General features: G+C 36.7%; 1 protein-coding gene across 7 annotated transcripts in view; it reads left to right on the top strand.

Moving 5' to 3' along the window:
• Positions 1-15,586, top strand: part of LOC150104038 (kynurenine aminotransferase-like) — a 228,184-nt gene that overhangs the window by 39,692 nt on the left and 172,906 nt on the right. For all 7 annotated transcript variants that reach the window (XM_090396692.1, XM_090396693.1, XM_090396695.1 and 4 more), the window contains one exon: positions 8,435-8,493. In XM_090396692.1, the coding sequence (XP_090252818.1) occupies positions 8,435-8,493 (59 nt within the window). The remainder of the gene's footprint in view (positions 1-8,434; positions 8,494-15,586) is intronic.

Below are 15,586 nucleotides of genomic sequence, written 5' to 3'. Positions count from 1 at the left end.
TCATTAAAGTTCCTTTAATAATGCTGGCTTGAACTGACAAAACATCAGCTTGTACATAATTATTCTAGTTGGTAAATTATTTATTTTCATTCTGGTTTCATGTTTTTATTCCAGAAACTCCAAAATCAGTGCAACAGATATCAAAATACACTACTTGGAAAGAAATTAATGGACACTTTACTGTGAGGAACAAACAGCCATGGCACCTACCTTAATAATATGTAGGACCTCCTTTCACTACAGTGACTGTAGCAATCCTACTGGGCATAGTTTCGAAGTGTACAATAGTGATCCATGTTAATTTTGGACCATTCTTTCTGTAGGCATGTAATGAGGTCCTGGACTTGTTGGGCCATTGGCACACCCAGGGAGGGGCCCAAGGGGCCTTCCCCCCCAAAAAAAAAGAAAAAGGAAAAAAAGACTAGAAAATTTTCCCAAAATCTTTTCCAAATTAAATTTTTTTTTTTTTTTTTTTAAATTTGTGTTGTGTCGTGTCTTCTATTTCTATACTGCTAATAAATTAGCGGTCACATAAGGTGGGAATACCCTCTGGCTCTCGGGAATCACAGCCGTTGTGAACGCAAGGTGAATGAAGTAGTGCTTGGGCGATACTTTGTTTACCCAGCTGGGCCAGAGATCATGGGTATCATGTAATGACGATCACTGCAGATGTTCAGTCATAGGGCATATGCAATGCGTAGTGTGTATTCTCAAATCGTCTACTCAACTCGTTCCCCCCCCCCAAGATTAAATCTTGAGTACTCAGCCCCCCTCCAAGATTAAATCCTGAGTGCGCCACTGTGTTGTGCAGATGTCTCTTGACCTCACCCGATGCTCCATTTCATCCTACAGATGTTCAATAGGGTTGAGATTAGAGCTCTGTGGAGGCCAGTCAAATGTGGTGACAATCATGTCCACAAATCATGTAGTTACAGCAGCAACCTTATAGCTTGGTGCATTGTCTTGCTGAAAGAGATAATGGTCAGTTCCTTAGAAAAGCCACAAAGTAAGAAGCATTGCTTTGTCCAGAATGTTCAGATATATCTTGGAGTTCAGTGTTTGTGGCACTGCAAAGTCCGAGGCCAAACCAGGAAAAACAGGACCATACCATCACTCTGCCACCTCTGAATTTCATAGTTGGGGTTGTGCACTCTGATAAGGATGTTCACTGGCTTGTTAGAGGGTGCAGCATAATTTGTTGCTCCATTACACATGCTTCCATGAAACTGAAACTCATGGAGAAATCCTGAAAATCATTCAGGATTTCTCCATGAGTGCAGGTCACAAAGATGCCTCCAACGATCTCGATCTTGAGCCTCTCTCTTCCATGTTATACCCATAGATTTCATTAGTGGATCTTCTCATCTTGTAGGTGATTTCCTGGTTTTTCTCTTTATTCTTATTGCCAGTTGAATATTCTATATGTCCATCTGTTATCTCTGAGTCTGGCTATGTGACCTGCCCATCTCATCTTGCTTTCATGTACTGCAGTTACTACATCTTTTATGCCTGATCTCTTTCTTAGTTCCGTGTTTCTAACATGTTCCATTTTGCTGATGTTACAAATCCTACGTTCTATTGCACGCTGAGTTATCCCGAGAGTCTCTTCTTCTTTTCTTGTCATGTTCCATGTTACATTTTAGGAGTATGTTTGTTTATTATTTAAAAATAATTTTTTTTTTACTATTTGTGTTTTTTCTTTATTTTAATATACATTCCTCTTAATGTACAGTATAATAAAATGATTCATAACGTGTTATTGTACTTTGGGAACCTTTAATTTTTAATGGGGGGGGGACACAAACAATTTTGCACTCAGGCGGCGCAAACCCACGGAACGACCCTGGATGCCGAACACAATCTGCTTTTGTGGCTTATGGATACTCTTCCATCTCTATTGAAAACAATTGCTCCTGATAGTGAAATTGCTAAGAAAATACACTGTGAACACAGTAAATGTAACTATTTTATAAAAAATGCTTTGGCTGTAGTTTCACGCAATGAAATCTCAAAAAAAAAAAAACTCCTTTGATGAATGAACTCCTTTTGACAAAAGAAAAATCAAAACATTCATCAGCTAAAGATTTTACTATTTCTGAAGAGTTAATTAATTTAGCAAAATCTGATAAAAATAATGTATAAATACTTCCAGTGTTTTTCTTGTGGGTGGGAACCCCTGTATATATGTAAATAGCACATTAAATAACTGAAAATTTAATGTTTTATTTTAAACACTAAAATGAGACAAAAAATTCTATGGTAAATTAATACACATGTTAACTGCTAGAGTTACAATTGGGACTTCTGTTATAATGATTGACAACTGCAGCTCTTGGACTCATAGATGACAGCGAGCTGAGTTTTGACTTTTTTTCTTTTCCTATTTGTAGTACATATGTTAATTTAGTGGTTTTACATTGAGTTCATCTATGATAATAAGGTAGTCATATCGTAAAATGCCCTAAATAGACTGAAACAAAAGCAAATAAAAATTTAGTACTTATTATAATTACAGCTATTTTGCCTGCTTCAGTTTAGGAGTATCCCTGTTTGAATGTCATTGGCTATTTACTCATGGATTCTTAGGGCATTATGAGTGTAGATGTACTAAAAAGTATATGTAGCCTAAGGAATAGAAAATTGCACATACCTTTTTCTGGGTGTTGTGGCTTTTCCTCTGTCTGCGATGTCGAAAACTGCAGAGTGTGTGTGTGGGGGGGGTAGGCAGTTTGGTAGAATAAGTTAGAAAAACCCTGGTTTTTTCGTAATATATAGAAACATATACTTTTATATAGGGTGGGGAAAAAGTGAAAGGGTTAATTTTTTAAAATAGGGAGGGGGAAGGGGAAAGGTGGTTGACGGGGTGTGGACCGTTTCGACTATTCGTGGTCGTCATCTGAACACATTGGGAAAGTGGAAGCTATGTCAGGTCGGGTGGGTGCTTCTGCTTTAGAGGTGTTTGTGTTGTCTCCTATTGGTCGGGGTTGTGACCTCAATTTTATGTTGTGAAGCTTCCAAACCTTGGAGATTATGTAGGGCCTGTGTACGTTGATAGAGTTCGCGTCACACTTTATAGCTATTGTTTCCGATATTCTGAGCATTGTTTCATTGTCTTGTCTGTCTATTATGATGGCCTTGTCTATCTGCGGGGTGTGTTTTTGTTCAAGGGCGTGAACAGCTATTTTCGTTTTTCCTGTGCTTTGTATATGATTTTTCTTTTTGGTGTTGCGTTTTTTAGTGTTTAAATGTTCTGGAATAGGGATGTTACAGTCACGGAAGTGTTCTTGTAGTCTTGCCCATAGAGACCTGATGGTGGAACCTGTGTAGGTGATGTCACAGTCTTTTTGGCAGGGAAATTTATAGACTACATTGTGCTGTTCAAATATTTCTTTTTGTGTGTGAGGTTTGGTGGATTTTAGGAGGTTTGCCAGTTTTTGGCTTGTGGTGAATACCAGTTTGTAGTCAGTATGTTTGAAGATGTATTTATAGGCTTTGTATGTGTTTTGGGTGTATGGTAGTTTGATAATTTTTTGTGTAGGGAAGTTCGTTTTGGTACTAGGGTTAGATGGCAAAAAGACGGCAAAAAACCGCCAAAACAACCCTAGTACCAAAACGAACTTCCCTACTCAAAAAATTATCAAACTACCATACACCCAAAATACATACAAAGCCTATAAATACATCTTCAAACATACTGACTACAAACTGGTATTCACCACAAGCCAAAAACTGGCAAACCTCCTAAAATCCACCAAACCTCACACACAAAAAGAAATATTTGAACAGCACAATGTAGTCTATAAATTTCCCTGCCAAAAAGACTGTGACATCACCTACACAGGTTCCACCATCAGGTCTCTATGGGCAAGACTACAAGAACATTTCCGTGACTGTAACATCCCTATTCCAGAACATTTAAACACTAAAAAATGCAACACCAAAAAGAAAAATCATATACAAAGCACAGGAAAAACGAAAATAGCTGTTCATGCCCTTGAACAAAAACACACCCCGCAGATAGACAAGGCCATCATAATAGACAGACAAGACAATGAAACAATGCTCAGAATATCGGAAACAATAGCTATAAAGTGTGACGCGAACTCTATCAACGTACACAGGCCCTACATAATCTCTGAGGTTTGGAAGCTTCACAACATAAAATTGAGGTCACAACCCCGACCAATAGGAGACAACACAAACACCTCTAAAGCAGAAGCACCCACCCGACCTGACATAGCTTCCACTTTCCCAATGTGTTCAGATGACGACCACGAATAGTCGAAACGGTCCACACCCCGTCAACCACCTTTCCCCTTCCCCCTCCCTATTTTAAAAAATTAACCCTTTCACTTTTTCCCCACCCTATATAAAAGTATATGTTTCTATATATTACGAAAAAACCCGGGTTTTTCTAACTTATTCTACCAAACTGCCTACCCCCCCCCACACACACACTCTGCAGTTTTCGACATCGCAGACAGAGGAAAAGCCACAACACCCAGAAAAAGGTATGTGCAATTTTCTATTCCTTAGGCTACATATACTTTTTAGTACATCTGCACTCATAATGCCCTAAGAATCCATGAGTAAATAGCCAATGACATTCAAACAGGGGTACTCCTAAACTGAAGCAGGCAAAATAGCTGTAATTATAATAGTTAAATAAAGAGGAGTAACATGGGAGTTTTCCCAGAAATAATATACAAAAATTTAGTACTTTTTTTTTCAGATCTATTACCTTTTTCCTGCTTAAGTTAGTACAAAATATTTTTGCTGGGTGGTCACCGTGGCGAGGAGCTTAAGGATCTTCCTCAGCCATAGCCAAGTTAGCTAGTCTTGGGCGTGGACAGCAGGGTTTTTTCCACCAGTTTATCTGGGGTTTTTCTTCCCGCAAGCAGGCAAACCGGTCCAGTGAATACACACGGATTACACTCAGGAATACTGACCCAGCCATAGGTCTGATTCGTCAGCTATGCCGGTTCTGGAGCACGGATAAAATTTGGGTGGACTGAGATGGTGCTGTACCTCCCTGTAAAGGGGACTCATGGCTGTGTATCATCATACGATTATTATTAATAATGTGTTTGCTCCCTATTTTAATTCTAGTAGTAAGACTTATACGTTGGTTAGACATAACTGGTAATTAGTTTACGGAATTAACAACGCATATAAAGTATATTAATTAAAGGTAACTTTAATGAATAATTTCTATATTTCGGCAATGTCACATTGCCATCTTCGGGAACATTAAGATATGGTATGTGCACTCAGGAACTAACACAAAGCAAATGAGGAAGAAAGCAAGAAACTAATATTGTGTCCTAAAGTCCTAATGGTGCCCTCTTGCGGGCTAATTTGGTAGTCTTGGCAGTTGGGCTGAAGTTCTCATAATGAAAGTCTCCCAAATTTGGGGCAGTTTCATGCACCCAAATTTGTTGTTAGGAACGTTTTTTAGAGCTGCTGAAGATTCTTTGAATAATCTTTCGTATTTAAACTTGCTGCGATGAATTATTTTTGTTTTCTTCCAACGAATTTTATGGTGGGTATCTAAGGCATGGTCTGCCAGCCCAGAGCGGCTGTACTGGTGAAACCGGATGTAGTCTTGGTGTTCTGAAATCCTGATATTTGTTGTTTTGCCTGTTTGGCCAAAGTAGGACAATTTGCAGCTGCAAGGGACCTGGTATACACCAGGTAGGTCTAGGGGAAGTGGTTGGTCTTTGGTAGAGCGGATAAGGGATGCCAACTTTTTATATAGTCTGTAACAGGAAGTAAGGTCATATTTTTTGAGGATATTGGTTATTTTTTCAGAGGTGCCCTGGATGTAGGGGATGGTGATAGACTTGGTGTAATCTTTATTGTGGAGGGGGGGTTGTGGTTTACAGGTTTTAGTAATTTTTGGATTTTTTTGGGGTTATAGCCATTGGCTAAGAAAGTGTTGAGGATGTGGTTTAGTTCAATAGTCAGGACCTTGTCATCTGAGCAGATTAATTTTGCCCTGTTATATAGTGTTTTTATCACCCCATATTGTTGTGAGGTGGGGGGGGGATTGCTGGTGAATGTATCTGCCAGTGTGGGTGGGTTTTCTGTAAACAGAGAAAACCAAAGATCCATCAAGCTGGCGGGTGATTAAAGTGTCTAGGAAGGGGAGGGTGTTGTTTTCCTCTTTTTCTAAGGTGAACTGGACTCTGGGATGTTGGTTGTTTAAGTGTGTTAGGAAGGAGTGGAGTGTGTCTGAGCCATGTGGCCAAATAGCAAACACATCATCCACATAATGAAGCCAAATAGTGGGTTTTTGTGGGGCGGAGTTTAAGGCTTTCTCTTCAAATGTCTCCATAAAGAAATTGGCCAAGGGTGGGGAAAGTGATTAACCCATGGCTGTCCCCTCTATCTGTTTGTAGAACTTTCCTTGCCAAACGAAATAGCCCGAGTTCATTGTGAACTGAAATAGGGCTGAGATATCGGGAGGAAACTTGGCTTGGATGAGCTCAAGGGTTTCTTTGAGTGGGACATTAGTGAATAGGGAGGAGACGTCAAAACTGACCATTATGTCAGTGTGTTGGAGTGCGAGGTTTTCTATACTGGCTTTAAAGTGGGCCGAGTTTTTTATGTGTGATGGTGTGTTGCCAGTGTAGTGTGTGAGCGTTTTGGCTAAATGTTTGGCTAATTTATATGTGGGGGAATGATGATAGCATTACTAAAATCTTTCTGAAGAGAGGGTTGAGGATTGGGGAAAGGATTATTTATTTGATACTGTGGGAACTGTAGCCATTAGATAAAAAGGTGTGGTGTATATGATTCAGTACTGTAAGAGAGGACTTACTGGAACAAAGGCTATAGGCTCTATTGGTTAGTGTTTTAATGATACCATATTGTTGAGAGGAGGAGTAATGATATAGTTTGTGAATGTATCCTGCCTGTGTGGGGTGAGCTTCCTGTTTACTGAAAAGCTAAGGTTAACACACTGATTACACTCTTATATATTATGTTGGAGGTTTAATGGATTTTTTACAACACTCAAAAAGAATTAAAATAGAATTTAATACTTCCTATATTTCGTCCTAGTCACTAGGACATCTACGGTGATTACAAAGACAATTAATGTAACATGCACACAAAAACTTACAATACTAAGCCCAACCATGTGGGACAATAAAGTCCTATCTAGGTGGAGCGCCCTCTAAGGGCAGTAGTAGGTGGCCTGGAATGTAAGGTGGGACCTCTGGTGATGACTGTTTCCCAAATCTTCGGAAGCTTAATGCAACCGTATTTGTTAAGATTTGGTTGGTTTCTGAGAAACCAACCAAATCTTTTGTTTTGGACACCACCCACAGAGTATCATGGAAGAAAACCACCATGCTCCACCACAGCAAATTCAAGAAAGATAGACTTTTCTTAGAAGCAGCAGCAGCAGCTCTCAGAAACCAACCAAATCTTAACAAATACGGTTGCATTAAGCTTCCGAAGATTTGGGAAACAGTCATCACCAGAGGTCTCACCTTACATTCCAGGCCACCTACTACTGCCCTTAGAGGGCGCTCCACCTAGATAGGACTTTATTGTCACCCACGTGGTTAGGCTTAGTATTGTAAGTTTTTGTGTGCATGTTACATTAACTGTCTTTGTAATCCCCGTAGATGTCCTAGTGACTAGGACGAAATATAGGAAGTATTAAAATCTATTTTAATTCTTTTTGAGTGTTGTAAAAAATCCATTAAACCTCCAACATAATGTCCTCACAGCACTTAAGCCTCTACACAAAAAACACTCTTATATAATTTCTAGGAGTGACTACTTGTTCTCTCCCTTCCTGCTGTGTACTGAAAGAAAACCTTCAGTGTCAATGCTATAAAAACCTTATTAATGACTTATATTCTTCTATCATGTCCCTTCTTTTTCACCTATCAGCTAGTTTTTGAAGTCTGCAGACCTTCAATTGGGGTAGTATTCCATAGACTCACAATCTTCTTGGGTAATATATTCTTAGGTAATATGCTTACTGTCAAATGAAGTGAGAAAAACTTCCCACACGTGTGGTTTAGTTTAAGCATTATGGTTTTCTTTGGAATGTTATATATTGTCTCAGGTAACTCAAAAATTGTTTTACAATTTGTTTTGATTTATCATTTGACTTCAGTCTTTCTTTAGCTCATTCTGTGATTTCATCAAAATGGCGTGTTCTCCTAAAACTGATCCATTCTGTTAGAATTATCTGGAAACCAAACTTGTTTGCCTCAAATTTATTGCAAGAAAGGTATTGAGGCAAAGAAAAGCTAAATAAATCCAAATATTGACAAAATAAATAAAGCTTACAATATTTTGCAACTCAATTACTTTAAATGATAATATTGTGTAAAAACAGTTTCTCCTCTTAATTAGTCACAATTTTGCATTAGAAATTCTTAGCTAATAATATATTTCAATTTTAATATAGGCAGTTATGACTTCTCATCAACCAGCAGAAAGATTAAAGGGGATGCAAGAAAGTGTTTGGTAAGTATTGTAATGATAAGTTATTTTATTAATGAAACAATATTTCATATTTTCATATGAATGATATTGTCACTGAATTACAGGGAAATATTCAGCACTGTTACTAATAAACCTCCCGAGCTTCATGTTGTGAAGCATGCTAGGCTTATTAGTAATAGTTCAGTTTTGGTTCTTCAAGAGATAAGGTAGAAAGGCAGACAAATAAATGGCAACGTCAGTTTAACCCTCTCATGCATGAATTTTTATATTCATTTATAAAAAAATATAATGGCATGATATAGTACCATTTAATCTTACAGTATTACCATGAATGCATTAATTTTGCTAAATTTATATCCTGTATATGTAAAAAATGATGTCCTCATCTGAAGACATCATGCACTAATGCCAACAGATATTTCTATGGAAATGACTTAGGCTAAGGAATTTATTTTCATTGAAAGACATTACAAGTATGACAAAACAGATTTTGTATGTACTAAGTAATCCAAATCAAAATTTGGATTACTTAGTACATACAAAAAAGTAGAACAATTAGAATTTGCAGGAGCTATGTAAATCAAGAACAGTCTTATTCTCTTTGCCACATTTTGTATGGAAAGACTGAAAACATTCCAGACAGATTGGAACCTCACATCTACCACAGATGTATTTTGTTTTACTCTTGCACTGTACATCTCTGCAATGATTGGCATTAGCACCTGTTGTCTTCTTTGGGAAGTGTCCACTGCCATCAAAATGTTTCTCATGTGGCACAGAGTGAGTTTTGCGTTTTTTTAGTGCTATGGTGTCTGTCTTGAAGGACATCCTCGTTTCTTTGTACCTAGCTGAGCAATCTCCTCTTCAGTAGGTCTCTTGTGGTAATAGGCCTTTTTTATGCTTGATGGACCTGGATTTTGGTTATCCATCTGTAAAAGAGATGATAATGCCAATTAACACACTTATTATTCATTTATGTTTGCAAAAATAAAATAAATAAAATTATAAAAATATTGTACAAGAACTTTCTAACCTCAAACTATTTGGCGCATAGATTACCTTACAAACATATTGTCCTCATGTGAGGACAGGTTGTTTTCAAGTTCGTTTTATGAATATGGTAATAAACACGAACAAATTAAATATTCACACTTCATCTACAAGGTATAACAATACAGTAATACCTCGATTATCGCGGTTATTGTTGCCACGAAAAATACCGCAATAATCAAATCTGCGATAATCAGGATAAATAATGTATGTAAAACGGTGATAATTGCCAAGGATTTTTCAAATCTATTAATTAAATTTTATATATGAAGTAAAAAAGAAACGTGCTAAGTAAAAAATGAAGGTTAATTTAGAAAAACAGGATTATTCTTTAATCTTGATTTATATATAAGGAGTACATACAGTACATACAATTATTCTTTCTTGGATAAAAATTATCTGGTGGAATTTTTTCTTTCTTTTTTCTTTGTATAAAACTCGGTAGCAACGGATGGAATTTTCAATTTCCTGATGAATTTTCATTGATCGCTCGAGATTAGGATCACCGTTCAAGATTTTTTCTTTAAACTTTTCAACGATTCTAAACATTTCCTCCATTTCTTTGAGGGTAAATTCCTTCAGTGCCATATCAATTTGTTCATCATTATCATCGATTTGAGCATCGTAAGCACGTTCTCTTTCGAGGTTAATTAGGTCTTCATCATCTAGCTCCTTATCATGTGACTGAAGCAGGTCCTAAACTTCACCTTTTTCAATTTCTTTTAGTCCTACATCGAAGCCAAGCTTAGTTATGTTATTGATAACACGGGTTACTTCATTTTTATTATTATTATTATTCGTGACACCTCCAAGGAGTCCGAAGACTCATCGCGGGAGGACACCAACAACTGTCTCAACCACTACACCGAACCTCTACTATGAATCATCTCCATCAACGGCATCTACCGCCCACCTTCACCACTACCACAACTAGTATTTTTTGTCTGTAAATTCCGTGTGTTCTGAAGGGCCGATTTGTCTGAATGCGGGATGAAAAATCCGAGCTTCTGGAAGAAAAAATCCTGCTACCTCCATATAAGATCGGCTAACTCACCTTCGATTGAAATCGTCCAGATAAAGATTCCTCCCGTCGCAACGAGAATCGAACTTAGGCCTATTCCAATCGAAGGGCACAATGTACTGTTGTTCTTCCAATTGCACTACGGAGGTGATCCCAATCTCGCACCCAATAAAATCAAACCAAATGAGTGTGGTTCTGAATAGAGCATTCCTCTTAACTCAAACCTGGTAAAAGATGTAATTAACTATGCTTATAAAAACAAAAAGTCTGCACTTGGTAAATCTCCAAGTGGCTAAGGTGTTCAAACATTACAAGAACTTGAATTAAACTCAAAATTAAGATGTATACAACATTACCACAGCACCAGATAAATGGAATGATTACAAGTCCAATTAAAATAAATAGAGGAGTAAAGTGAGGCTGCCCACTTAGTCCAACACTATTCATCCTGTGTATGGAATTTGATATTCCTGTTACCATATAGGGTAACAGGAATATCAAAAAGGAATGACCTGCCCTGCCATACAATGTAAGGAGGAATGTAAAGCAATTTGCCATGTAGATGACATCACAGCAACAACACAAAGAATCACTAGATTAATCAAAATAATGCAACAATTCAGCACACAATCAGGGCTGCACTTAAAGACAGCATTGAAGCACAAACATCAAACCAAGCAGCAACATTACCAAGGATGAAACATTAAATGGACCAATTAAAATCAACTGCAAAGGAGAGAAATACTATACAAGAAAAAATGAGACTGGAGGCAAAGTAAAAGTATATTCTCACTAGAAGCAAGAGTCCAGATCATTAACACCATACTTCTTCCCACAATCCTGTAAATTGGACAAATCTATATAATCAGAACCGAAATATAGAAATGGCAAATTGCTATTTCTGGAACTATAAAGCAGAAGTTGCACAAGAAGAGGAGGTGTATGGGCCAAAGGTGATAGGAAATTGATTTCCTGCACTTCAGCCAAAATCATGGCAGCTTTCAATAAAAATAAAATAGATCCACAAAATGAAGACCATCAGTCCAAGTGGTTCACCAGGTACTGGCTAAGAACTAAGCAGCAGGCCTGGATCCATAACATTGCAGACAATATTACACTATACTGAAGTTAATAAAAGAACTGCAACCCCCTGAAAAATAGAGGAGAGGCATTTAACATAGGATGACCAACACCAGCTAGCAAATAAAATAACATTTCCTATGTACAATATTGTACATAGATGCCCTATTCAAAATATGGTCAGAACCTGAGAAAACATCCACAAATGAGGGTCAACAACATATCATGAACTGCCCTAGCATGGAGAATAACATACCTGTACTTTCCAAAAAGACATAACAGAAACAACACACTCATGAAATGTCTTTCGCCTGGGAAAGACAAAAGTCAAAAAATTTTTCAAATCCTTTAAAATCATTTGCACAATGAGGAATGATCTTTTGCCACGCTGCTTTCAGGTTGCTAGACGTTACTTCACTCCATACTTCCTTGACATTCTCAATGCAATTTTTGATATTGAATGCCTTCCAGAATTCTGTCCAAGTCATAGCTTCATCTGCTGTAGTCTTTTCTATTGCTTGTGAAAAAGTTCTTCGTAGGTAATATGCCTTAAAGGATGCGATTACACCTTGATCCATTGGCTGGATGATGGAAGTGGTATTAGGTGGTAAATAAATAACTTTTACATTTTTGCACAAATCATTCAGTGCTGTTAGATGACTAGGTGCATTATCTAATATCAACAAGATTTTAAAATCAAGATTTAATGACTTGCAGTACCTTTCAGCTTCAGGACAAAAACAGTTTTTAAACCAATCATCAAAAATAGTTTTTGTCATCCAAGCTTTTCTATTGAATCTCCAATGAACATGGAGAAATTTTTTATCTAAACTTCTAAGTGGGCAAGGATTTTGTGAACGATAAATAAATTGAGTCTCCATCTTGTAATCTCCAGAAGCATTGCCACATAGTAAAAGTGTTACACGCTCCTTCGAAACCTTGTAGCCAGGCTGTGATTTTTCATTTTTTGCTAAAAATGTTTTAGTGGGCATTTTTTTCCATAATAAGCCTGTTTTGTCAGCATTCAATATCTGATCATCGGTATAATTTCCTTCTTCAATGATCTGTTGCAATTCACTAGGAAAACTAGCTGCTACTTTTTCATCGACACTTGCAATTTCACCTTGTACACGAACACTATGAATGCTCGATCGCTTTTTGAACTGATCAAACCACCCTGAACTTGTAGAGAAAGTTTCTTTCACTACTGATGCTGAATCTTTTTTGCTTTCTAATTGTTTTCTTTTTTTTTTTTTTAAAGTTTCAAACAAATTCAATGCTTTTGTTTTTATAGTCATTTGACTGAGAGGAATTCTCTTTTGGTTACAATCTTCTATCCACACTGACAATAGCATTTCCATTTCAATCATAAGATTGCTTCTGTTTCTCGTAGTTTGGGACCCAGACGAGGTCAGTGCGCTTTGTCCTAGTTGCTTATAGTTTGCAGCGTGGTCTAAAATATGGCGAACAGTTGATTCATTTAGACCGTACTCTCTTGCAATTTTATCTTTGGTTATGCCTGCTTCATACTTATTTATCATATGCAACTTATCTTCTAAGCTGATCGCTCTACATTTCTTCTTGTTAGCTGTAGACTTGATATCATCCTTGTTTCTTTTAGCATTCATTGTAGGGGTAAATAAGAAGAGAAATAAACATCACATGTACTTCAGGCAAAGGCAGACAGTTACTGGTGAGTGGTGAGCAGGCGGTCGGATAAAAACGAAGTGCTACAAGAGAGCAATACCTGGAGAGTTGCACCTCGAACTGGTTGCATATGTAGTGGGCTACATCTCGCGGTCACGATAATTCAAATTTGGAGTGCAATAATTGGAATTTTGGTATCAAATTACAAACTGCGATAAATCGAGAATTGTGATAATCGAAACTGCAATAATCGAGATATTCCTGTATATAAAACCATACTAACCTTTCCAGAAAATTCATAAAATCGCCAAATTCAAATCAACAAAACAGCAGATTTTTCACTTCCTCCTTAATACCACCATGCACTGCAGAGAGAGTTGTATTCCTGTAACTGTTGAAACTCCTGACATCTGGTCTGGTTTCTAAGAACACTTTGGTCTCTCCAGATGAGGACTACATGCATACAATAGCACTAAATTATGAATGATTAATTATTATGAGGGAAAATATATGTGTCATCATGAGGCCCTTATGCATGAGTCTGTAGTTAATGGAACGAAATGTAAAGTTCTGAAATTTAGAATTCACTACTGTTAGGATGCTTCATATTCCTCATTTTGTGGAGCTATGTTGGAAGAAGTGGAGGAAGCAAGGACTCCTGGAGTCATTTGCATCTTAGTGGATCAACTACAATTCATATGGATTTTAAACAGTTTAATATATTTTCAGTAATTTTAAATACTCATCCATCCATAAATAATGGAGCTTTAATTCTTACAATTATTACTGGTTTTAAAATGCTTAAAATCTGTCAGCCATGCTTTATAACATATTCCAATGTGTTCTGCAGTCCAAAATGACTCATAACACTTATTATTTCTTTTTTGCAAAATAGAATTTCTTGTTTGAGAATATTTAAAGTTTACTAATTTTTTCTATATTAGATATTGAAGAGGAAACATGCTGTAAAGCATATTATACATTACCAGAATCTGATTTGTTGTCATGATTATATTTACAGCATCATTGTCATTATAACTTTCACTGCTATCATTGCTATTGATATATTTCAATTTTTTGACATAAAGCACTTTTATCACAGCAAGATGAAATACATGGTTGTAATAACATAAGTGTTGAAAGACCAGCAATAATTTTCTGAATTTTTTATAACTGCTGCACCATCACAAGTAGTTACAGTTATGTATGTTTCAAAACAAATCTTGAAATACACAAGTATTTCTTTAATCAGAAAATATACCTTTGATGAAAGGCTTATTCTTTGATTAAAGGTTTCTCTAAAAGAGGACTTGTTTAGAGAAACTTTCTTTAATAAAATTGTTCTGCACAATAGTATTCATAGAAATTCCATCTGCTGTTGCAAGTTTATCTGGTATGGATGCTTGAACATTATCACTCATATTGATGTTTAAGGGAAAAACTGATGCCTCATGCTAATAATTAACTGACTAAATTTATTTGGCTAATTAGATTAATAAGCCATTGTTTCAAGCTCATTAATCTAATTAATAAGCCACAGAAAAACATTGAGCACATGCATGCAGGAAGGCAAACACTGACTAATTGTAAAAGTCAGGCTCTTATAATCCTACAGTAGCAAACATTAATCTGAACACTCACATTTTAAAGAAAAATTTAATTTCTTAAGAAAATAAGTACAAAAATTGAATTCCAAACTTTATCTAATAATTTATATGTGCCCTTCTGTTCCTAATAAGTTCATTAATTCACTGCATGGACTCTACCAATGTAGAACACATATTTCTTATTTCTGCATCTCAAAATCATACCTTCATAATGGATTGTATTAAATTATCCTTTGTATCATAATTAAATTTTCCAATCTCTTTTTCACTATGGCTCACAAATTTTCTATTGGGTTAATGTCAGGAGAGTTACCTGGATGTTGTGATTTTTGAGGAACTTTCACTTTTTTTGATGTTTGGCATGGAGCAAGATCCTGTTGGAAGATGAGTTAGGTTATGTAATTTCTTTGTCTTTCTGGGTCTGTGGGATCACTCTTTTTTTTTTTTTTTGCAATATTTTCATGTATTGATCACTTTTCTTCATACCATCAGCTCTAGAACATCTTTTTAGCTTGATGTTTAGGAGCTCGTTGAAGATGGGCAGGTGAAGTCTTCTCAGCCTCTGATTTGCAAACATAGGGTACTTGCTGTCTTTGGACAAAGAAGTCATATCATATGAGAATATGACCCTCTTCCACTTCTCAACAGTCCAATCTTTTCTCACTGGAGCCCCTTTTTCTGCATAGCTTCATTGATGGTTGTTTCTTTT

This window comes from Typopeltis vanoorti, chromosome 8 (genome assembly GCF_054136105.1).
Source record: "Typopeltis vanoorti isolate ZY-2024b chromosome 8, IOZ_Tvanoo_1.0, whole genome shotgun sequence".
Classification (NCBI taxonomy): Eukaryota; Metazoa; Arthropoda; class Arachnida; order Uropygi; family Thelyphonidae; genus Typopeltis; species Typopeltis vanoorti.
This window is presented reverse-complemented; position numbering and strand designations above follow the sequence as displayed.